The following is a 26,171-nucleotide window of genomic DNA, read 5'->3' on the forward strand; positions in this document are numbered from 1 at the left end:
GTATCTAGCTTAGGGTTTATTTTTATTTTACAGGCAAGTTTGTATTAATTTTAACTAGGTAGAATAGTTACTAAATAGTTATTAACTATTTAATAACTACCTAGCTAAAAAAAATACAAATTTACCTGTAAAATAAAACCTAACCTAAGTTACACTAACACCTAACACTACACTACAATTAAATAACTTACATAAATTAAATACAATTAAATAAATTAAATACAATTAGCTAAATTACAAAAAAAACACTAAATTACAGAAAATAAAAAACAAATTACAAGATATTTAAACTAATTACACCTAATCTAAGAGCCCTATCAAAATAAAAAAGCCCCCCCAAAATAAAAAAAAACCTAGCCTAAACTAAACTATCAATAGCCCTTAAAAGGGCCTTTTGCGGGGCATTGCCCCAAAGAAATCAGCTCTTTTACCTGAAAGAAGATAGAAGATAGAAGATGCCGTCTGGGTGAAGACTTCTGCCTGTCTGGAGGACCACTTCTGCCCATCTGGAGGACCACTTCTGCCGGCTTCGTTGAGGACATCTTGCCGCTTGGATGAAGACTTCTCCCGGTAAGTGAATCTTCAGGGGTTAGTGTTAGGATTTTTTAAGGGTGTATAGGGTGGATTTTATTTTTAGGTTAGGGCTTTGGGCAGCAATAGAGCTAAATGCCCTTTTAAGGGCAATGCCCATCCAAATGCCCTGTTCAGGGCAATGGGGAGCTTAGGTTTTTTTTTAGTTAGGGTTTTATTTGGGGGGTTTGGTTGTGTGGGTGGTGGGTTTTACTGTTGGGGGGTTGTTTATATTTCTTTTTCAGGTAAAAGAGCTGATTTCTTTGGGGCGATGCCCCACAAAAGGCGTTTTAAGGGCTATTGATAGTTTAGTTTAGGCTAGGATTTTTTTTTTTAATTTTTGGGGGCTTTTTTATTTTGATAGGGCTCTTAGATTATGTGTAATTAGTTTAAAGATCTTGTAATTTGTTTTTTTATTTTCTGTAATTTAGTTTTTTTTTTTTTTGTAATTTAGCTAATTGTATTTAATTTATTTAATTGTATTTAATTTATGTAAGTTATTTAATTGTAGTGTAGTGTTAGGTGTTAGTGTAACTTAGGTTAGGTTTTATTTTACAGGTAAATTTGTATTTATTTTAGCTAGGTAGTTATTAAATAGTTAATAACTATTTAGTAACTATTCTACCTAGTTAAAATAAATACAAACTTGCCTGTAAAATAAAAATAAACCCTAAGCTAGATACAATGTAACTATTAGTTATATTGTAGCTAGCTTAGGGTTTATTTTATAGGTAAGTATTTAGTTTTAAATAGGAATAATTTAGGTAATAATAGGAATTTTATTTAGATTTATTTAAATTATATTTAAGTTAAAGGGTGTTAGGGTTAGGGTTAGACTTAGGTTTAGGGGTTAATACATTTAGAATAGTGGTGGCGTCGTTGGGAACGGCAGATTAGGGGTTAATAAATATAATGTAGGTGTCGGTGATGTTGGGGGCAGCAGATTAGTGGTTAATAAGTGTAATGTAGGTGGTGACGATGTTGGGGGCAGCAGATTAGGGGTTAATAAGTATAATGTAGGTGGTGGCGATGTCCGGAGCTGCAGATTAGGGGTTAATAAATATAATGTAGGTGTTGATGATGTCGGGGGCGGCAGATTAGGGGTTAATAAGTATAAGATTAGGGGTGTTTAGACTCAGGGGTTTATGTTAGGGTGTTAGGTGTAAACATAAAATGTGTTTCCCCATAGGAATCAATAGGGCTGCGTTACTGAGTTTTACGCTGCTTTTTTGCAGACTTTTTCTGAGCTGGCTCTCCCCATTGATGTCTATGGGGAAATCGTGCACGGGCATGTACAACCAGCTCACCGCTCACTTAAGCAGTGCTGGTATTGGAGTGCAGTGTGGAGCTCAATTTCGCTCTATGCTCACTTCTTGCCTTCTTAACGCCGGGTTTGTAAAAAAAAGTGTAGCAATATATTTTTATTATTTATTTTGTCCTCTTATCCTGTAATTTAACCCTGTACATTGTGGACTTCAAATGAATTTCTATAAAGCAATAGGAGTGACCATGTTGAAACCTAGATTTCCTCTTATCTATCTGTTTTGCAGAGGAGAATTAGAGACTTTTTTTTATAACAACAATGAAACAGACTGTTTAATATCCCTTTAACATTGTTATAGTTTAGATAGTCATTGCTTGCCCAATTAATGGCTGTTATATCTGTCTCTAATAGACAGCAAAAGAAAGAGATAAAGGGTAATCTAGGTTTCAGAATGACCACGCCCATTACTTTACAGAACCTAGTGTATTTTATTGAAACAACTAAACATAATTTTAAAACATACACCTGCATACTCTTCTTAGGCTAATATTTGCTTTGCATACATCACTATATATACCATTTATTGACATATATTGCAAAATAAAACAGAACATCACTGTGTATATTGTAGGGTTTAATAGTAAAACAGCATTGCAGCCGAACGAAATGCATTACTAGCCGGCAACGATTGGCTTAATAATGGATCTGACAAAAGGACATTTTTGTGAATGTTATATTTCTAATAATGGCCATATGATACTGCTTTATTCTCAAAGTGAAAACACATATTACCAGATGATGACTGATATCACTATTTTTTGAAACCCATGGCATCCTCTTTCTTGACACATGAGTTAAAGGGACAGTATACTGTAAAAATGTTTTTCCCTTAATGTGTTTCCAATTACTTTTTTTACTAGCAGAGTATAAAATGTATGAAATTTGCTTTTTTAAAGGGACAGTCTACAATAGAATTTTTATTGTTTTAAAAGATACATAATCCCTTTATTACCCATTCTCCAGTTTTGCATAACCAACACAGTTATATTAATATACTTTTTACCTCTGTGATTATCTTTTATCTAAGAATCTTCTGACAGCCCCCTGATCACATGACTGTGACTGTTTTTTATTTATTCACTTGCATTTACCATTGAGATGTGCTAACTTTATGTGCCTGAACACAGTGTTATCTATATGTCCCACATGAACTATCAAGTCTCTTGTTGTACAAAGCAATTTAAAAAGCATGTGATAAGAGGCAGCCCTCAAGGGCTTAGAAATTAGCATATGAGCCTACCTAGGTTTATTTTCAACTAAGAATACCAAGAGAAAAAAGCAAATTTGATGATAAAAGTAAATTGAAAAGTTGATTAAAATGACATGTCCTATCTGAATAATGAAAGTTTAATTTTGACTAGACTGTCCCTTTAAAGGGACAGTATACACTCATTTTCATATATCTGCATGTAATAGACACTACTATAAAGAATAAGATGCACAGATTCTGATATAAAAATCCAGTATAAAACTGTTTAAAAACTTACTTAGAAGCTGTCAGTTTGGCTCTGTTGAAAAGGTAGTTGGAAAGCCCACTGCAAGTGGCAAATAAGACACTCCCCCCTCCCCCTTCTTTTACATATGAAAAGACCCTTTACACAAACAGCAGCAAGCTGGAGAAGGTAGCTGACAGTATTCACATAAAACTTTGGGGCTTGGTTAGGAGTCTGAAAATCAGAGCAATGTTATTAAAAAATAAGCAAAACTATACATTTATTTAAAAAAATAACTTTATGGGCTATATAAATAGATCATCTACAAAACATTTATGCAAAGAAAAAAAGAGTGTATAATGTCCCTTTAAGGCTTATTTGTGTATATGAATTAGCTAATTTTGTGTTTTGAAGCCACAACCTAATAAAATGGGTTGAGTTTGAAGGTATAATCAGATCTCATTACTTTATCACATTGTGTACATATACATGCTTCTTTATCTTATATCTGTCCATAAACCAATCACCAATACTTGCAGAGAACAATGGAAAATTAACATTCTATTACCTTATCTCTTCTATAACCCACTGGGAGTGTAATTTCTTCTACTGGCTGTGTTAACACAGCTTGGCCTTGAGGCCAAAAACTTTCAGGATGGGTGGGGATACCACAGGCTAAATAAACTATTTTAAATGCCAATATATGGGTAATGGAAATACTTGTAAACAATTTTATACACTCCAACAGGTAAAGTGGATCATTGGGAACAAATTAAATGGGAGAACATTTTTTAGTAAACTGTCCCTTTAAGTAAGCTCTAACAAATGATTATTGAAGAAGAAGAATAGTGGGATGTATTCTAATTTTTATTGATGTGGACATATAAGACTGTACAAAACGTTACTATAAATGTAAATTTTATCATAAATTTACATATATTCGAGCAATAATCTGCACAAATTTGGAGTTCATTTTTGAAACAATAAAATAATTTGAAAACATGTATCTCGAATCGTATCTCTCCTTATTATAAAAATGTAAAGCCCATGCACAGAAACCTAAAGTAAGATATTACAAAAATGAATATTGAATATTAAGTTTTCAATTCAAAAATTGAACGACAAATTAAGAAAATAAATTATTTTGTTTGACCTTTCCTTCTAATTCATTATCTTAATTGAGCCAAGAAATGTTATGTAAACTAATTGATGACCCAGATATGGTATAATCAATAGTATGTTCACAGACTTATCATAATAAATTACAAAACCAGTTATTTGATTCCATATTATTTTCATTGAATTGCATTATTCAAGTTAATCTGTGATATATATATATATATATACACACACACACACACACACACACACACACAACACACACACAGACACACACACACATACATAAAAACACAGAAATGAATTAGAAGGTATATGTAAATGGTACATAAACAATGTGTGCCCTTATTGTTTCTCATGCAGCGAGCTCCCTGTTTAGAAACCTCATACAGAGAAAGGTAATTAACCCCCAGTTACACGAGGGAGTACACCATGTCTCTAAAACCATTCTCATTAATATGTGGAAAAGTCATATTTCAGCTTTAGGGAGTTCTGGGGTATTGTATTTAATTATATTGTCCTTAATTTTCTGAGCAAGGCTCTCAAACTGAAATCTAAAAGAGATGTTGGCTGCCACGGAGTGGGAGTGACTAATAAGAGGAGTGGGAGTGACTAATAAGAAGTCATATACTTCAACCATCCAAAACGCTGCAAATTAGCACCTCTTCACCCAAATTTTGTGACTACCATCCTATACAATGCATATAGTTTTGCCGGTCCAAGAGTGATTGTAGAAGTAGTTACTCTAAAGCTATGTTATCAAAATAAAGTTAATTTAACATTCACCCAATTTGGTGAATCTTTTAGCATTATTAACCCACTGTTCAATGCTAATTAACCTGTTATTTCACCCTCCCCAGTTTCACATTCAATTGTTAGGGTACAAGTATGACCCGGCCCAGTTCGGGAGGTTTAACAATTAGTGTTATATGAGCTATAGTAAAGAACTGTACCTCTCAATTAAGGTAATTTGTTATTTTATTAAGCAGTTCAATTTAAAGTATCATTATATTAGGCATTATTACATGATAAAGGGGTACTACAGTAACTAAAAATAAAAATTGTAAGGTATCATTGCAAGACCAGCAATATGTAAAACTGTGACATATTAGAATTATGGGATGCCATATTAGCCTATGAGAATATACTTTGTAGGCTTCCACGCGCTATGTGATCCTCTTGTTTAAGATCAATTATTCCGTTTATGATAAGTTTTAGGAGTTGTATTTCTGTAATGTGACAGTAAACCTTGAGGTTACTCTTGTATTTTTTTTTTTTATTATTATTTTTTTTTAATATTAACAAATGCTAGTTTTCATATTGTGGAAGTAATATTCATGATGTCATGCTATGAATGTTGTATTGCTAATTACCTTAATAAACAACTTTGACTTTGAAAAAGAAAAAAGAAAAAAAACACACACAAATGAAAATATGTATATAGACAGATGATATGATAAATAAACAATGGGTGTTTTGCTATAGTGGCTAGCCTCGTCTACTCAAAGGGATATGAGCCCCATTTTTTTTTTCAGGATTTAGATAGTCACCAATCAACAAGCGCTACCCAGTGTTCTGAACTAAAAATGTGCTGTCTCCTAAGCTTACATTCCTGCTCTCTCAAATAAAGATACCAAGATAACGAAGAAAAATTGATAATAGGAGTAAATTAGAAAGTCACTTAAAACTACATGCTCTATCTGAATCATTAAAGAGAAAATGTTGGTTTTATATCCATTCAAGTAACAAATGCAGATAAATGAAAAAAAACAAACAAGGTGTCAATGCATTCAAAATACACACACACACTTCACAAACATTTAGTGCTAGACTGCAAGTGGGGCGCTAATTTATCATGCACCCGTAAAAGGTCAAAACAGCCCGTTTACGGGCGCTCAATAAATAAGCAGCTATTAAAAGCTTGCGGTAGCAATTAGCGTTCAGAAAATTAACCAAAGATCAGATATCTTGTTGATTTTGATAATAACCCCTAATTACCCCAAAAATAAAGAATATATATTTATTTTATTTTTAAAATAGTCACATTTAAAATTTTTTTTTATTAAAAAGCAGTTACAAGGGCTTAAAGTTGGCGGATGCGGAGTGTAAGGGGAAAAAAACTACACTGAAAAGTGCCTTTACATAGTGGTCTATGAGAACTGTGTTTTCCCTGTAAATATATATGTATTTGCTTATATACATATATATTTTTGTGTTAATATGTGCGCTGGTATAACTAAGTGGAGCGCAAATATCGCTTTCGCAGAAGTGTTATTTTGGGCTCCATTTATAATCTAGTCCTTAGTATGTTAATTCACTTAATTGTTTTGCCATTAAAGGGACATAATACTCATATGCTAAATCACTTGAAACTGATGCAGTATAACTGTAAAAATCTGACAGGAAAATATCACCTGAACATCTCTATGTAAAAATAATTTACCTCACAACTTCCTCAGCTCAGCAGAGTAAGTTCTGTGTAAAAAGTTATACTCAGCTGCTGCCCAGCTGCAGGTAAAAATATAAATAAAAAAATGAACAGCAGCCAATCAGCATCAACAGTGCTTAGGTCATGAACTCTTTTACTGTGATCTCATGAGATTTGACTTAACTCTCATGAGATTTCATAGTAAACTTCCTTAAACTGAATAGGGAAATAAGATGAGTGTTCACGAAGCTCACTCCCTTAGCTGTCCCGGGACAGACATACTGATTTGCTGCTTAGAAGTCCTTTACAATGGGATGTAGCTACTGAAGTACATTTGAGGTAAAATATCTTTCTTTTTTACATAGAGATGCTCAGGTGATATTTTCTAGCCAGCTTTTTACAGCTATGCTGCATCAATTTCAAGTGTTTCAACATTTGGGTATCATGCCCTTTAACTATTATTAAATACAGGACCATTAAATACAGTAGAATTGCATAATCGAAAAATGCATCGTAAAGACAATGCAATAGCACTTTTTTATTTTTAAACAAGCAAGCTTTTTTTTTTTAAACAAATTTCAAAATGTTCTTTAATTTGCCAGCCCCTTGTGTCATATGACAGCCATCAGCCATTCACAAACTCATATATCTATACAATGTGATTTTTTGCACTTGCTTAACAGGAGCTAATGCCTCATAATTGTGCATATAAAAAGGCTGTGCACAATTTGATAATGGAAGCAAATTAAAAATTCTCTTAACACAGTATGCCCTATCTTACTGATTTTCAAACCTGTCGTCAATCCACATTTTGAGGATATCTAAACTGGAGTATACTGTAAAATTGCTTTTCCCTTAATGCATTTCCAATTATTTGTTATACCAGCTGCCAGAGTATAGAATGTATGAGAAATTGCATTTTTAGGTTTATTTGTGTATATCAAATTGCTGATTTTGTGCTTTGAAACTACAGCCTATTACAATGGGTTTAGCTTGCAGGTAAAATGAGATCTCATTATGTTATTACTTTGTGTACACACTTGCTTCCTTATCTTATAATTGGTTTGTAAATCAAAGCCCAATATTTAGAGTGAACAATGGAAAATTATCATTTCATTAGTTATCTCTTCTACACCCCACCAGGAGTGTAATTTCTTCGACTGGCTGTGTTTACAATAGCCTGGACTTAAGACCAGAAACTTTCAGTATAGGCAGGGATACCACAGGCTAAATCAGCTATTTCAAATGATGAAATAAGGGTAAAGGAACTACTATTATTATTATTATCGGTTATATGTAGAGCGCCAACAGATAGCAAACAATTTAATACACTGTGGCAGGTAAAATGGTTCCTTTGGACAAATTAAAGGGGAGAACATTTTTGGGTAAACTTTTTTTTATTATTATTATTATTATTATTATTATCGGTTATTTGTAGAGTGCCAACAGATTCTGCAGCGCTATAAACAAAGGTGGGGGGGGTACAACAAAACAATTATAGATATCGAATGGGTAAAGGGCCCTGCCAAGAGTTGCACTGTTGTAGTCAGCTCTTAAGAAGGTGATCTACAAACAGCTGGACTCTTAGGCTTACATGCTAAGGGGGTTCAGGGGATAGCAATGGAGGAGAGGAACTGGTATAAAGAAAGGTTAGCATAGGTTGTATGCATCCCTGAACAGTAAAGTCTTTAGGGAGCGCTTGAAGCTTTCAAAACTAGGAGAGAACTTTCCCTTTAATTTTGATTTTTGTGTTCCTAGTTATTCCTTTTTTTTGTGCATATGAAATTTTACATATAATGATGTATTCAAAACAAAGAGAATTGTGACAATAATATGCTGACATATTTTTTAACTTATATGAGTTGTTTAAATATGGAAAAAATAAGTGCAAAGTTGTAATGCTCATAAAGTAATGCTGCCCAGTCAGTATTTTAGTGACATGACCATTATTTTTAAAGTTGAAAATAAAGATTAAATATATATAAAAAGATGTTATTATGGTCAAACTTCTTCTAATTAAATCAAATTATAAATAAAAGATCATTTAAAATCAGTCCTAGCAGCTTTAGCTCCTGATTTATGTTGTATAGTTATTTATGCAAATGTATGCTAATGAGCACAGCTGGTATATTTTTTCCAGAAAAGGAGGCAATTCCAGTTGTTTCCGAGATTTCCCTGTGTATTCAACATATCTCCCTTTTCTGAGGACTGCTAAACACAGTAGAATAGCATAATAAATAAATCAATAAATGCATAATAAATAGACAATGTAAAATAACTTAGTTTGAATTTCACATAAGTAGTAAAAAGTGTTTTGACAAATTTCAAAATGAATTTAATTTTGCTTTCCATTGCATCATGTGACAGCCATCAGCCAATAACACAATACATATACGTAAATTCTGTGAATTCTTGCACACGCTCAGTAAGAAGCTGGTGCCTCAGAAAGTGTGAATGTAAAAATATTGTGCACATTTTGATAATGAAAGTGAATTGGAACGTTGTTTACAATGTTGTGCTCTATCAGAATCATAAAAGTTTAATTTTCACTTTTGTGTTCTTTTAAGAACAGTTATAAATGAACTACCAGAGTAACAATCTCACAGTTGCTTAAAAGGGACAGTCAAGTCAAAATTAAACTTTCATGATTCAGATAGGGCATGCAATTTTAAACAACTTTTCAATTGACTTTTATCAATAAATTTGCTTTGTTCCCTTGGTGGTATTTTTGAAAATCTAAACCTAGGTAAGCTCAAACTGATTTCTAAACTGTTGAAAACCGCCTCTTAGCTCAGAGCATTTGAAAGTTTGTTTACAGTTAGACAGTACTAGTTCATGTGTGTCATATAGATACCATTGTGCTCACTCCTGTGGAATTATTTAGTAGTCTGCACTGATTGGCTAACTTGCATGTCTGTCAAAAGCACTTAGATAAGAAGGCAGTCTCCAGAGGCTTTGATACAAGGTAATCACAGAGGTAAAACATATATTATTATAACTGTGTTGGTTATGCAAAACTGGGGAATGGGTAATAAAGGGATTATCTATATTTTTAAACAATCAAAATGCTGGTGTAGACTGTCCCTTTAAATAAACAGTAATTGTAAAACAATTTAATTTATTTTCATTATAGATTATTGTAGACTACTATTACACATTCTTTATATGACTTATTTACCTTTTAATTAGGCACGTCCCTTACATTAAAGGGACAGCCTACACTAAAATTGTTATTGTTTAAAAAGATAGATAATGCCTTTACTACCCATTCCCCAGCTTTGCACAACCAACACTGATATATTAATATACTTGATAACATTTAAACCTCTAAATTTCTGTCTGCTTCTAAGCCACTATAAACAGCCTCTTATAGCATGCTTTTTATTAGCTTTTCACAACAAGAGACTGCTAGTTCATGCGGGCCATACAGATAACACTGTGTTCACGCCCAAGGAGCTATTTCAGATTCAGCACAACACAGTACTTAATGCAAATCAATAGATGCTCTGTAAACACAGAGGTAAAAAGTCTATTAATAGAAATATGTTGGTTATGCAAAAATGGGGAATGGTAATAAAGGGATTATCTATCTTTTAAAACAATAAAAATGCTATTGTAGACTGTCCCTTTTAATGATTTATTGACACATGTTGTGTCCCTACACGCAAAGGTTAAAAAAAATCTAAATAAAACAGCTCATATCATATTATAATGAATTAAAATCAGAGTTGACTGAGAGATTAACAATACAATATGTTTTATATAAATGTAGGTTGAAAGAAAAAGATTCAAATATTATCTTTTTTTTTTACTGAAATATCTCTGCTCTCCCTTGGTTTTGTCTAAAATGAAAGTCATCATTCACATGCAAATTGCCTTTGTCCTAGAGATAAGCCAGCCACATATCAAAGTGTGAAAGTAATGAATGGTCCATAGGAGAATTAACAGAAATCTGTCAAAAGTCTTCAAAAGCTGATTTTACTTTGTACAATTGCAATTTAATTCAAAAGCAGTGAGATGCAAAGTGCTGCCGGAGTCATTACCAATGGATAAACATTTCAGGATACGATAAAAAGAATATGCTAGAGATTTCATGAAGTACCTGAAACAAGTTTTTTAAAGGGAACCAACAAGAATATCCCAGAGGTTCATAGTACTGCATATTGGATACATTTCCTCATGCTTTGCTGATGAAGTTTCTGGGTCATTATTTGACCTGAGGAGGTTACATCGTATTTTACATTTTAGTGAAGTAAATAAAGCTTTCATTTATAATGGGGCACATACAAAAGTCAAGGTCTAACATGAATTTGGCAAATATTGAAGCGTTCTTACATTATACAGAATTATAAAGAGCTACCCAGTGCCACTATAGTGCTTATATTATAAAACCTGCATGGGATCTTCAACACCAGTCACACCCCAAAATTATAACTATAAAGTGTAAGCTTATTTAGGGCTAATTTATTGTGCACCCATAAATGGGGAAATTTGCCTGTTTATGCGCACACATAAATAACCAGACATTACAAGTAGCTGGTTAATGCTACCGCAAGCTTGCGGTAGCAATTAGCAATCAAAAAATTAACCAGAGGTCAAACCTCTATTTAATTGAAAAAAATGTCCCCTGATTGCCCCCAAAATATAGTGCAAGGTTCCTTGATAAAATAAAAAAACATTTATTATCTATATATTTTTTTTACTATAACTGCACAAAGCAGTTTTAAGGGTTAAAAGTTTGTGGAGGTGGGGTGTTAGAAAAAAAAAAAAAACAGCACTGAAAAGTGCCTTTAAATTGTGGTCTATTGGGACTGTTTAATTACTCAAAATATATATATATACATACAATCGTATGCAAAAGTTTAGGCACCCCTGACAATTTCCATGATTTTCATTTATAAATAATTGGGTGTTTAGATCAGCAATTTCATTTTGATCTATCAAATAACTGAAGGACACAGTAATATTTCAGTAGTGAAATGAAGTTTATTGGATTAACAGAAAATGTGCAATATGCATCAAAATGAAATTAGACAGGTGCATAAATTTGGGCACCCCAACAGAAATATTGCATCAATATTTAGTAGAGCCTCCTTTAGCAGAAATAACAGCATCTAGACGCCTCCTATAGCCTGTAATGAGTGTCTGGATTCTGGATGAAGGTATTTTGGACCATTCCTCCTTGCAAAACATCTCCAGTTCAGTTAGGTTTGATGGTTGCCGAGCATGGACAGCCCGCTTCAAATCACCCCACAGATTTTCAATGATATTCAGGTCTGAGGAATGGGATGGCCATTCCAGAACATTGTACTTGTTCCTCTGCATAAATGCCAGAGTACATTTTGAGCAGTGTTTTGGGTCGTTGTCTTGTTGAAATATCCATCACCAGCATAACTTCAACTTTGTGACTGATTCCTCAACATTATTCTCAAGTATCTGCTGATATTGAGTGGAATCCATGAGACCCTTAACTTTAACAAGATTCCCAGTACCGGCACTAGCCACACAGCATGATGGAACATCCACCAAATTTTACTGTGGGTAGCAAGTGTTTGTCTTGGAACGCTGTGTTCTTTTGCCGCCATGCATAACGCCCCTTGTTATGACCAAATAACTAAATCTTTGTTTCATCAGTCCACAGCACCTTCTTCCAAAATTAAGCTGGCTTGTCCAAATGTGCGTTTGCATACCTCAAGTGACTCTGTTTGTGGCATGTGTGCAGAAAAGGCTTCCGCATCACTCTCCCATACAGCTTCCCCTTGTGCAAAGTGCGCTCAATTGTTGAATGATGCACAGTGACACCATCTGCAGCAAAATTATGTTGTAGGTCTTTGGAGGTGGTCTGTGGGCTGTTTTTGACCGTTCTCACCTTCCTTTGCCTTTCCGATATTTTACTTGGCCTGCCACTTCTGACCTTAACAAGAACTGTGCCTGTGGTCTTTCATTTCCTCACTATGTTCCTCACAGTGGACACTGACAGCTTACATCTCTGCAATACCTTTTTGTAGCCTTCTCCTAAACCATAATGTTGAACAATCTTTGTTTTCAGGTAATTTGAGAGTTGTTTTGAGGCCCCCATGTTGCCACTCTTCAGAAGAGAATCAAAGAGAACAACAACTTGCAATTGGCCACCTTAAATACATTTTCTCATGATTATATGCACCTGTCTATGAAGTTCAAGGCTTAATGGACTCACAAAACCAATTCTGTGTTCCAATTAATCAGTGCTAGGTAGTTACAGGTATTCAAATCAACAAAATGACAAGGGTGCCCACATTTATGCACCTGTCTAATTTCGTTTTGATGCATATTGCACATTTTCTGTTAATCTAATAAGCCTCATTTCACTACTATTATTACTGTGTCCTTCAGTTATTTGATTGATCAAAATGAAATTGCTGATCCAAACACCCAATTATTTATAAATGAAAATCATGGAAATTGTCAGGGGTGCCTAAACTTTTGCATACAACTGTATATATCTAAACTTTGCTGTCCATTGCTGCGCAACTTACCCACTTCGCTGAGCTAGGTTCTCTGCCGTGACTATCAGCATGAGAACAAGACTCAAATTGGAGCCTATGGAAGAGCACTCTCATACGCGCAAAGCTTCCATGCAATGCGAACGCAAGGTCACGATCACATTGCACCTCACTTATAATACCAGTGCACAATTGTGTGCGCTGGTATTACGAGTGGAGTGCAAATATCGTGCTCGCATAAGCACAATTTTGCACTCCCCATAGTTTGTAGGATACTCGTATGCTTATCCCAGGCATTCCTGAAGTCCCCAACAGTGTTTGTCCTTACAACCTCTAATGGAAGTTCATTTCACAAATCAACAACCATGGGTAATTGGTTTAAGTTCAGCTTAGGATCTGCAATGTACTGCCATCTGCAGCTGACTTTATCTCTATGTTTAACACTTGTTCAGGGGTTTAAAACATTATTATATGCAGGCAACAGTGTATTAAGAAAATGCTAGCTTACTACAACAGTTTCTTATTGCATCATGTCCCTTTAAAAATTGTGTACCATGTGTTATGTGAGATTTTGTCATTTCAGTCAGTAGTGCATTTGTTAGTTTGAAGGAGTTAAATGAGTTAAACATAAAATTTACTAGCACAACAAGTCTGCATTCATATTCTTCAAGAAGTACAGGTGTTGTGCATAGCATATTTGTCTTTGATCTGTGTTGCGTCTTTGTTCTAGCAGGTGAGAGAAGAAAAAAAAAAAACATTTTCAGACTCATTATAGGAGAGGAACCAAGCCACATTAAACAGCTGGTAAGATAGGCATATTTATTGAGGTGTCTTGAAAAGTACTTTTGATTTTATCTTTTAATTTTGTAGGAAATATCTATTTTATAGTTAAGATAAAGACCTGTCAAAAACTTAATATTTATATGGAAATGACAGCAATAGTTCTCATTGCGCAATAAGTACCATATGTTTATATTGCTTAATTATTTGAATGTTCCATTGGCAATGTTTCAGTGTAAAGTCAATTGGTTTTAGTAGCTGATATATTTTAAAAAGTGAATTACAAATTCTTCAGATGTTTATGCATTGTAACCAGTCTCAAATGATCAGTCATTCAAGGTCAAGATAACTTATAATTTTCTATATGTAAGAATATTTGCTTATAAATCCTTCCAAGGTTAATTAAACAGCATGTCCCTATATCTATATCAGTATCCATATATGATAAGTTAATAGAATTTATGGTTGTAATATAGAATTTTTTATGAGCATTTGTGATCTAGGTTTAAGCTGACAAAAAGAATAATATCAAGCTGGAACAAAATATTCTTTAGAAATATTGGGTGCAGCACTCTATTAGCAAAGTTCTGGGTTTACATCTTGTTAAAGACATTTCAATTTACTTTGATTGTGAGATCTCTAGGTAGCAGGGGCCTGTAATCCTTTAGCACCAGTATGACTTCCCTGTGTTGTCTTCTTTATTGCACCACCTGTATATAGCTGCAGAATCTATTGGCACATTAAAAATAATAATAACAATAACAACAATAATAGTTTGATAATAATTTATCTGGACATAATAAAGTGTCCTAAACTGTAATATGTATAGAAAGATAATGTGGAAACAGTAATAGTAAACATTTGAACAATCAATATAAAATCCATATTAAAAATCTTAACAAAATCCTTTTAAAGGGCCATGATAAGGGAGTGAGCCTCATGCACACTCATGGTATTTCCCTATTCAGTTTAAGGAAGTTTACTATGAAATCTCATGAGAGTTAAGTGAAGTCTCATGAGATCACAGTAAAAGAGTTAATGACCCCAGCACTGTTGATGCTAATTGGCTGCTGTTCATTTCTTCATTTTTTTTTTACCAGCAGCTGGACAGTAGCTGAAATATAACTTTTTACACAGAACTTACTCTGCTGAGCTGAGGAAATTGTGAGGTAAATATCTTCCTTTTTTACATAGAGATGCTCAGGTGATATTTTCCTGTCAGCTTTTTACAGCTATACTGCATCAGTTTCAAGTGATTTAGCATATGAGTATTATGTCCCTTTAACTGATCATGCTGGAAGAGCATTGCTCTGGTAATTTCTGGTAATGCTCCTCTAATATGATCTTTATTTGTGCTTTTTATATATTGATTTGTTCATAAAAAAAACTTTTGAACTGCGATGGAACATCCTAGAAGTCTGTTTCTAGACAGCAAAACATTATAATATTGAACTAAACACACACACACACATATATATATATATTAACCCCACATTGTCAAGTCCTTCTTAACCCTATCAATAAATACACAACTCCAACTTGGGTATGAAATTTATTAAATACAATATTAACCAACATAACACTTCAATTCAAACAAACCATGGTGCTTGCCCATATCCACTTTACCGTCTCCGCCCCCCACATCCCGTGGGGGGAGGGCGGTCCATCCTCAATAACTCCTCCCCCTTAACCAACCTGGGGGGTACCACAATTCCTCCCAGGCGTAAGCCTCTAGAGGTTAACACAAGCACCCCGCCTTGGCTGCGACTTCCAAGCACTTCCAAACCACTCTCCTTCTAGGGAGGGAGGGAGCTTCACTTGCCGTGCTGTCCTGCTTGCAAAAGGCCACCTGACTTCCTGTCTAAGGCTTAAAAGCCCCCCTTCTAACCCAACCTCTTGTCCTGACTTTGTCCCCATTGCTTCCCAGTGGAGTCAAATGCTCCTCCCTTCCATCCTGTCATCCGGATCTTTCTATATATATATAAAAACCAGAATCAGGGCTTTCTATACCTATTGCTCTATGCCTATCACTACAATAAATAAATAATCCATTAATTCACTGTCAGATCTGCAGTGTTTGTTAATTATGTTGATGATTTAAAGTAATGGTTAATATAAATAAACCAAAATTAAAGTATAACAAACTATTAGTATTATATGTTGTAGATTTCCATAATTTAGTCAAGGGCACAATAATCTCTCGATAATGTAGTATTTTTTAGTACTAGGATTTCAGTAAAATATAAATAACTGGTGTGCCAAATACAGCTCAGGGGATAGAGGCTGAAACTGGTTTTACAGAGATTAAATTCCAATTGAACATCCCAGTTTGAACTCTATTTTTCAAGTGTCAATTACTCACAGCCTTCATTTTTTAATTAAATGATGATAAAGAAAGTACAAATCATGTCTTTGCTTATCCTTTATCAGCAAAATAGTAATATTATTGCAAATTCCCAGACAGATGGTACAAACAGTAAAAGCTTCTGAGACTACAGTTTCACTGGCATATGGATCAGCAACTTGATTCACTGATTTGGCATAATCAAAATTACACAACAACAACAATCAGCTTGGTACAATTACATATTTTTGTTTCTAGGGTAGTTTTTCAAGTGTAAAAACATAGATGAGTTAAAGTGACAGAAAGAAAGGCAGATACATAGAAAGGTAGATAGATAGATAGGTAGGTAGATAGATAGATAGATAGATAGATAGACAGATAGGTAGATAGATAGATAGATAGATAGATAGATGATAGATAGATAGATAGATAGATAGATAGATAGATAGATAGGAAGTGTACACATTTATGAAGCAGCACATGACAGGAAACACAGATGCTACCTACGGCTACAATGTATAACATAGTTATAAAATTGCTGCCATAGATTGCTCGAGTCTCATGCATTTTTATACACATTTCTACCTGTTTTTCAAAAAAGGATATCAAGAGAACAATGTAAATTTCATAACAGAAGTACATTTTAACTTTTTATATTTTTTATTTTACACAATCTGAATCATGAAATATTTTTCGGGGGTTTTATGTCCCTTTAAGAAATTGTGTAATTTAAAGGAATATAAAAGACAAATAAATACACTTTAAAAATTGGCAGTTTTATGCAGCTCACATTTATTATCAATAATAACCAAAATGGCATATTCCCAGCCACATAGTAAAAAAAATAAAAATCTTGTTCCCAAATTTTTAACCTTGCTCTTATGGGTAGATTTATGAACTGTCGAGCGGACATGATTAGCTGCTTGACATCGCTAAATGCGGACAGCGTATTGTGAAATGCTTGTGCAATGGCGCTCCCTGCTCACTGGCCAGGGCAGGGGCTGTCAATCATCCCAATCGGATCGGGATGATTTCAATCCGCAAACTAAAAGGTGGCAGACAATTATATAAAATCTGTTGAGACCTGCTGTAGTATTTCTTTCTCAAAAGATACTGAGGTAAGAAAAAAAATAGTTTGCTTGAATAATGGTGAAAAGTAGCTCTAAAAAAAAAAAAAGACTTACAGTTATTCGTTCATCCTTGTCATCTATAGGGGTTCCATCTTTTTTCCAGGATATTGTGGGCTCTGGGTGACCTCTAGGAGGCTGGCATTCCATTACCGCAGGTTCCCCCACTGCCACCATTACATCTGAGGGGTTTTGTCTGAAGTCATCTCTCAATACTAAATGGGAAAAAAAAATGTATTAAGACAATATGTAAGTTATTTTTCCTTTAGTTATTACTCATAAAAAAAACATCAATATTAATCTCTTTAAAAACTCTTTAAACATGTGACACAGGTGAACACGCAATTTTGTAGAGTAATGAAATAAGAAAAACTTTTATTTATTTGGTTATTTAAAACATGGTTTTTTTTTTTTTGGTTCTACAGTTCCACCATCTCAAAGGCTCATTTAAAGGGATATGAAACCCACATTTCTCTTTCATGATTTAGATAGAGAATGCAATTTTAAATAACTTTCTAATTAAATTTTTCTTCATTCTTTTGGTATCTGGGTATTAGGGACATATGGTTAGGAGCTGGCCCATTTCTGGAGCACTATATGGCAGCACTATTTCCTGCCATGTAGTGCTCCAGATGCCTACCTAGGTATCTCTTCAACACAGAATGATATGGGAACAAAGCTAATTTGATAATAGAAGTAAATTGGAAAGTTTTTTTTTTTAAATGGTATTCTCTGTCTGAATCACAAAAATTTGTTTTTGGGTTTCCTATCCCTTTAATGACTCAGCTCTTGTAGGCAACACAACCTCAGGTTAACAAACAAATCCCATTGTCTTATTCAAGGTCCAGTAAGCACAATGGCACATATGTTTTGTCTTAAACTAATCCTACCAGACCGTAAACTTGCACAGATACACAGTTCTTCCATACAGAGATGCTGGGCAGTTTCATCTACTTTACATGGATGGATCATGAAAATAAAGGTATTAAGTTTAGCCATAACCCGCAGTGTCACCATGTTCGGTGGAGAGACAGTGAGTGTTCCACCTACTCAGGGTAGGGGTTTTCTTACTGTTCCTTAGTCAAATAGTTAGGCTTATAGAGTTGACATTGTGGTAACCAAACATGGCTTCAATGCCCTGATTTTCAAAGGGTTGACGAACAAGTAATAATGCAGCAATACTGAAAAATCATTATGGTATTTTCATTATTCTCTGGACTGGTAACATACACTTATATGTCCACTACAGTATTTTAACAGCAAAACCCTTCACATGTTAGCTGGAGTATAACAGATCTATCTGTACAACTGAATTTATGGGCTTTCACAAGCTTATGCATAAATGAATCCATTTAGACTCTCTTAATGTCAATTAGGCTGGAGATATCTGTTATTTTGCAACTGTTTAGCTACAATTATTTTTGTCAGCATATTAAATACCAGGCAGTACAATTCAGGTCAAATTAAAACCAAACTTTTTTTTTTTTTAATTTGTTTAGCTAATTTGTGTATGGAATCACCTTGAAGCACTCTACGCAAAATGTAATTTACAAGAACTGTTTAATTAGAGCTTTGATTAAATTATTCTATGTATGTACACTTTGATGTATTATTAAGCAACTGTAAAAGCCAATTGCTAGTGCCAAATATATTCTCTTCTGCTTCATCTTTCATTCTTCTAAATTGCTGACAATTTTCAGCAAGCCATTCATTTATTAACAACCATAACAGGAGTTTGGGGGCTTAAACAACAAGTTTAATGAAGAGACTGTGAACTTGGAGACTATCTGTTAGAGCTAAATAAAACACTGTGCTTGTCATTAACATTCAAGCTGGGAACATATTCAAAAAGCGAAAGCATTAGAATAACCAACTGGCATAGAAAGCAAATTGAAGACTTGTTGCTTCTCCGTGGTGAATAATGCTTAAAATTAACCTCTTGACAAATGGTAACATCTTTCTAGCATTATTTAAAGAAAGTGTATTATTTTTTCCTTTTCCAAAAGTTATTTTATTTTAATTAAATTGTATTTGTATTAGTGGTTATATTGGACACTGATAGGCAGCCTATTTAATTCCAAGGGTTGATCAGCCGCCATCTTGTATTCAAAAGATTTGCACATTCATTTTAATCCTATTTTTGATCTACTGTCAAAGTTGAATAATCACCTGTGTGAGTTAAATAGACATTAAATTACATTTTTTTTCATGATTCAGACAGATTTGAAACAACGTTCTTATATAATTCTTTTATTAATTCTACTCCATTCTCTTTATTTCCATTATTGAAGCTTATACGTGCTACTTAAAGGAAGTTTTTTTGTAACTTTAATACTTTTGTATACATAGTACACTCAGAAATATAATACAGTACAGGTATTGTAATCAGAAATGTGATATGTTGTTTTTAAATAAATATAGACTATTATTTGCATTTTAGAACACACAAAAAACACAAAGACACAGGCAGAAAAGATTGTGATGTACAGTTGGGGAAAATTGTATTTTTGGTATTTTTAAAAGAAATATTAAAGGGACAGTCAACACCAACATTTTTATTGTTTAAAAAGACAGATAATGCCTTTACTACCCATTCCCCAGCTTTGCACAACCAACATTGTTACATTAATATGTTTTATAACATTTAAACCTCTAAATTTCTGCCTGTTTCGAAGTCTCTACAGACAGCCTCTTATCACATATTTTTATTAGCTTTTCACAAGAGACTGCTGGTTCATGTGTGCCAAATAGATAACATTGTGCTCTCTCCCAAAGAGTTGTGGCTGACACTGCACTAATTGGCTGAAATGCAAGTCAATAGATAATAAATAAATAGCCATGTGATGAGGGGGCTGTCAAAAGAGGCTTAGATACCAGGTAATCACTGAGGTAAAAAGAATAAAATAACAATTTTGGAGTTGATGGTCCCTTTAATTAAAAAGTTTTGATTTCAGAATAAGTTTGGATTTTGGGATTTGTACCTGTATTTTGGTATTTTAAATAGCATAATTGGAAACACATTATGGGGATTTTTTTTTTTTTACAGAATTCTTATTCATCAACATACCCACCAATCAGAAGCTATGCCTATGCATGATAAAAACAAAATATTTTGAAACTCATGCAAGATAAAGGAACCTTCTCAAACATGTGACCTGTCAAGTTCTTTTGCATAGTAATGATTAGAAATCAAATTACATTTTCTTACCCTTAAAACTCAAAAGGTTTTCAAAAGGGTAACAAGTTACTTTCAACCATTAAATTCAAACACAGCCAAAGTTTTTATTTCCATTCATTTGGTTGGGGATCTGGATAAAGGCTGTGGAAAAAGGAGGGTGTTGGTTTTGTGGGGCAGAGTAGAAGGAGTATATAGCGATACTTAAAAGGAACGTTAAATTCAAAATTAAACTCTCATGATTCAGATAGAACATGCAATTTACTTCCATCATCAATTTGTGCAACGTCTTTTTATATACACAATTTCTGAGGTGCCATGTCCTACCTACTGAGCAGGAGATGAGATAATATATGAGTCTGTGACTAGTTGATGGCTGTCACATGATACTGTGGGCAGGGAAATTGAAGGAATTTTTTAAATTTCCCAGAATAAACTCTACAGGTCATTTTAAATTCAGAGTAATTGCTATCGTACTGTCTTTTCATTATGCATTTATTGATTATGTAATTCTACTCTACCTACTTATACTTTTACTATTTTTGAACTGAAGCAGAGCTAGACCTGCTATAGATATATTAGCATGTCACTATTATTCTGTGATTTTTCTATATAATTATGCAAAATAATACAGATGGTCTCTCATATTTATCAACAGAGAAAAAAAAATGTGAAAAGGAAATTAAAAATATTTTTGTTAAAAAATGACCCACTTGCTATTGCTTCTCATTGCTGTACAAGCACAGTAACAATTTGTCATTTCCATCAGTAGTATTCTCCATTACAGGATAACATTATAAATGCGTTTGCATGCTGCATGTCAAATCAGTTTAATAATATGAATCAAAAAATCTGTGTACTTCCTGGCAGGAGCTAAGTCTGCACAGATAATTGAATACATTTGTTTCTGGTTAAGACTGTGTCTCCAAGGCAAATTGGCATTTTCTATTGTAAGACAACAGACTGTCATTAAGTAAGTTTTGATTCTAAATCTAGATAGATAGTTATTTTCTTCCTCCAGTTTGGAATAAAACACTAACATTTTTAAAGTGTATTTTTTTTTCATGAAAATGCCAAGAGTCAGTTTGTGGCTATTTATATATACTTTGGTATATATATATATATATATATATATATATATATATATATATATATATATATATATATATATATAGTCTATTTAATTTACCTGTAACTTTACTATTTATACAGAAGCAGCAAAATAAAGAAAATGTAGAGAAAGAAGTAAAGAATTTCTAGTGTCAACTGTTTTTTTCCCCCAAAAAGAATAATTCACACTAATTTGCACTACATACATTTAAATAAGAGTCTTGCAAATTAACATGCTGCAAAAGTGAAATAATGTGAAATTAACACTGAAATACATTTAAATACTTCATTGTAATGCAATATTGAAACTGACGGCATTGTTATTCTTTTATAATAATATCTAACTCTAATAGAAAAATAAAATAATCTAATCTGTGAGAATATTTTATTATAGCACTAATATCTCTTGCTAAATATGGCCTAGTTTCCATTGCTCCATTCTATAGTTTCTGTTGTGTCGGGCTGGGCTGTGACTAGACAGCTGCCCAGATGCGCTCTGAGGGAAAACCAGACCCGCTCAGTAGAGCACAGAGGGCGGGACTGAAAACCCCTCTTTTTTAATAAAAATTCACAGCCAATATTATGTTTTATAAAGCAAGCACTAATATAATGTTATACAATTCTGCACTATGTGCAGAATTATATAAGATTATTTTCTAGGTTTAGTGGCCCTTTAAGGGCAGAAACATTTCTTCTTTTAGATGAAAGAAAAAAAATGTTGACTACAATGTCCCTTTAAATGTTTTTCCATGAGACTATGGCTTCAAGACTTATCAATGATATACTTATGAATTAAAGCCAGTGTTTTAAATCCATTAAAAAATAGATCACGTACCAGCAGTAGCTCATCTGGTCAAAGAAAATGCCTTAGATACTGCACATTTTTGGAACATTATAAATATGTTTGCCCCTCATATCTCTAAGCAACATCTACCCATGAGGGCAGTTTCATCAATATTAGGTCATACAACTTTTTCAAAGCTCTTTAGCAATCACTTCATTGTTTATGCATGACAGATAAAGAATGAGGTAGTCCAATCTCCACAGCTGTTTAATATCACCTGTCTTTTACACCCAATGGCAGGTGATGTTAAACAGGATCTCCATTCATAAACTTTTCTATAACCAAAGGACTATGAGGATACCAGTGAGGGCTCTTTTTGTGAACAACAAAAAATAGATTTTTTTTTAACAAGCCAAACATGTGAAAGCTGGAGATATAAACAATCAGAGAGAATAAAATATGGTCTGATACAGCTGAATGCTAAGGTGGAAAACAAGGATATATAAAAGGTTATCAATAAAACCTAGATTTTACTACACAGACAATTATAACTTAAGGGTATTGGAATGAAGTGTGTTAGCTTTTTTTTTTATTAATTAAATGCAATTTTTTCTATATACTGTTATATATAATTAAAAGGACATTTGTAGTAAAAAAATGACATGCTCTAATTTGTGCACTACTCACCCTGGAACTCCCCCACAAAAGGGTTAAACACATAAGTAAAATCCCACTAGTAATCCAAAAGAGTTACAGCTCCAAAGCTGAACACAACTACTAATGGGTGAGGGTGTCAAATGGCTGCTTCATGCTCAAGACCAGCAGCTCTGTCCTGGGTATGACTTGATTTATGTGTTTAACCTATTTGCACATGAACTAATCAACACACATTGTGTTCTTTTGTTGACTGGTTAAAGGGCCATTAAAGTTTTATGATTCAGATAAAGCACGCAATTTAAAAAAAAAAAGTTTTAAAATACTTTTATTATTAAAACGTGCACAATCTTTTAATATGTACATTCTCTCAGGTGCCAGCTACGTCTAAGGATGTGCACAGTATATGCGTATATGCTTTTGTGATTGGATGATGGCTGTCACATGATACAGTGGGATGGAAAATTATATTAACTTTGAAATTTGCCAGACAATATTTTTCAATCCTTTTTTCTGTATTTTAGTTTTCAATTTTCAAATTATTCCTTTCTACTGTATTTAGGCGTCCTTTAAAGGAACCACATGTTTATTGTATTTCTGATGAAAGAAAAAATAGCAAAAAAATGAGCAATTGTCCAAGAATAAGTGCACAGATCTACTGCTTCATACATTTTCAAGTGGTGAAACTAGGAAGGCTAAAAAATTGTTGTAAATGAATCTAATCTAGCCCACTATTATTTCAAGATTTATGCATTTTCTAACACATATTCAAGCATTTAATTGTGAAACTGAAAAAAAAAAACAATTATACTTGATTTACAATTAGTTTTAACCAAGTGGACTTAATAATGGAACACTCTCTACTGACAGTAATTGGCTCACACAAAAAAGAATCTTTTACATATGTCTCTTGTACAGAGATTATAATTACATCCTGTAAATAAATACTTTATTCATCTCAAGCATTTGTCACTGTAATTATTTGTTCACACGTGTCCTTTTCCATTAATGACCTGTCTAGATATAAAATAAAAGGCCACTTGTATGAAAGGTAATGGGACTGGTTAATATGTTACTTTTATATATATATTAATGCATTCAAACTCCAATCCCAGTGCTGCTCAGGCAAATTAAAATTGTTATATAAATGATGTAGACTATAAAAAGCTTTATAGAGGTAACCTATACACATTGACACATAATTTCTTAAACAGATTATATATATATATATATATATATATATATATATATATATATATAAAATAATATATTTTTTTTAGTGTAAAAATGTTTATCATTATTGTTTTACTTTAATTGATTGGGCATGGGGCATTTGTATTTGGTGGCATAACATGTTTCCTAACATCATCCAATATGGTGAGGGATTGTCAGCGTATTTTGCGTATGTGAAATAAAAATGTTAGGTTCTATAACTTTTTGGGGTCCTTGATAATTATAGTATTGTCTGGGGTTTATCAAGTCATTTTAGTTGTGAATTTGATACATGAAAAATGCCCCCTAAAATGTATTAAAGGGATACTAAACCCAAATTGTTTCTTTAATGATTCAGATAGAACATGCAATTTTAAGCAAGTCCTATTGTAATTTTTTTTTAATTTTCTTACTATCTTTATTTAAAAAGCAGGAATGTAAAGCTTAGGAGCCAAACCATTTTGGTTGAGAACCTGGGTTATGCTTGCTTATTAGTTTGCTAAATGTAGCCACCAATCTGAAAAAATGTGGGTTTAGTATCCCTTTAAGTTTTAAGAATGTGGATTGTGATCAGCCAGACAAGACTGGCACATGTTAAATGGCCACTATAGTCAAAAAATAACATGCTCTAATTTGTTAGAGTATGTCATTTAAAGACTAGCGGCCCTGCCCCTACACCTCTATGTGTTTAACCCCTGCAAAGGGGTTAAATGCATTTAGATGCAGGATCACTAGTCTTATAAATACATTGGAACAGCGTTTCTTTCTGTTCGGGACCAGCAGTGCCCGAGCAGAAACTGATCCTATTCCAATCATCAGCGCTAGTTACACAGCAGGGTCATGTGACTATTGCTGCTTATTGGCTCAGTGGAAGTTTCTGCTTAGGACTAACAAGGGTTTAACCCATACAGGGAGTGCAGAATTATTAGGCAAATTAGTATTTTGACCACATCATCCTCTTTATGCATGTTGTCTTACTCCAAGCTGTATAGGCTTGAAAGCCTACTACCAATTAAGCATATTAGGTGATGTGCATCTCTGTAATGAGAAGGGGTGTGGTCTAATGACATCAACACCCTATATCAGGTGTGCATAATTATTAGGCAACTTCCTTTCCTTTGGCAAAATGGGTCAAAAGAAGGACTTGACAGGCTCAGAAAAGTAAAAAATAGTGAGATATCTTGCAGAGGGATGCAGCACTCTTAAAATTGCAAAGCTTCTGAAGCGTGATCATCGAACAATCAAGCGTTTCATTCAAAATAGTCAACAGGGTCGCAAGAAGCGTGTGGAAAAACCAAGGCGCAAAATAACTGCCCATGAACTGAGAAAAGTCAAGCGTGCAGCTGCCAAGATGCCACTTGCCACCAGTTTGGCCATATTTCAGAGCTGCAACATCACTGGAGTGCCCAAAAGCACAAGGTGTGCAATACTCAGAGACATGGCCAAGGTAAGAAAGGCTGAAAGATGACCACCACTGAACAAGACACACAAGCTGAAACGTCAAGACTGGACCAAGAAATATCTCAAGACTGATTTTTCTAAGGTTTTATGGACTGATGAAATGAGAGTGAGTCTTGATGGGCCAGATGGATGGGCCCGTGGCTGGATTGGTAAAGGGCAGAGAGCTCC

The 26,171-nt window shown here is 33.8% G+C and overlaps 1 protein-coding gene across 1 annotated transcript in view; it reads right to left on the reverse strand.

The window, feature by feature from the left end:
- The window catches only part of ROBO1 (roundabout guidance receptor 1), a 551,348-nt gene that overhangs the window by 175,877 nt on the left and 349,300 nt on the right, over positions 1-26,171 (reverse strand). Inside the window, exon 3 of the mRNA XM_053706024.1 lies at positions 17,665-17,822. Coding sequence (XP_053561999.1) covers positions 17,665-17,822 — 158 coding nt within the window. The remainder of the gene's footprint in view (positions 1-17,664; positions 17,823-26,171) is intronic.

Source organism: Bombina bombina, chromosome 3 (assembly GCF_027579735.1).
Source record: "Bombina bombina isolate aBomBom1 chromosome 3, aBomBom1.pri, whole genome shotgun sequence".
NCBI classification, from domain to species: Eukaryota; Metazoa; Chordata; class Amphibia; order Anura; family Bombinatoridae; genus Bombina; species Bombina bombina.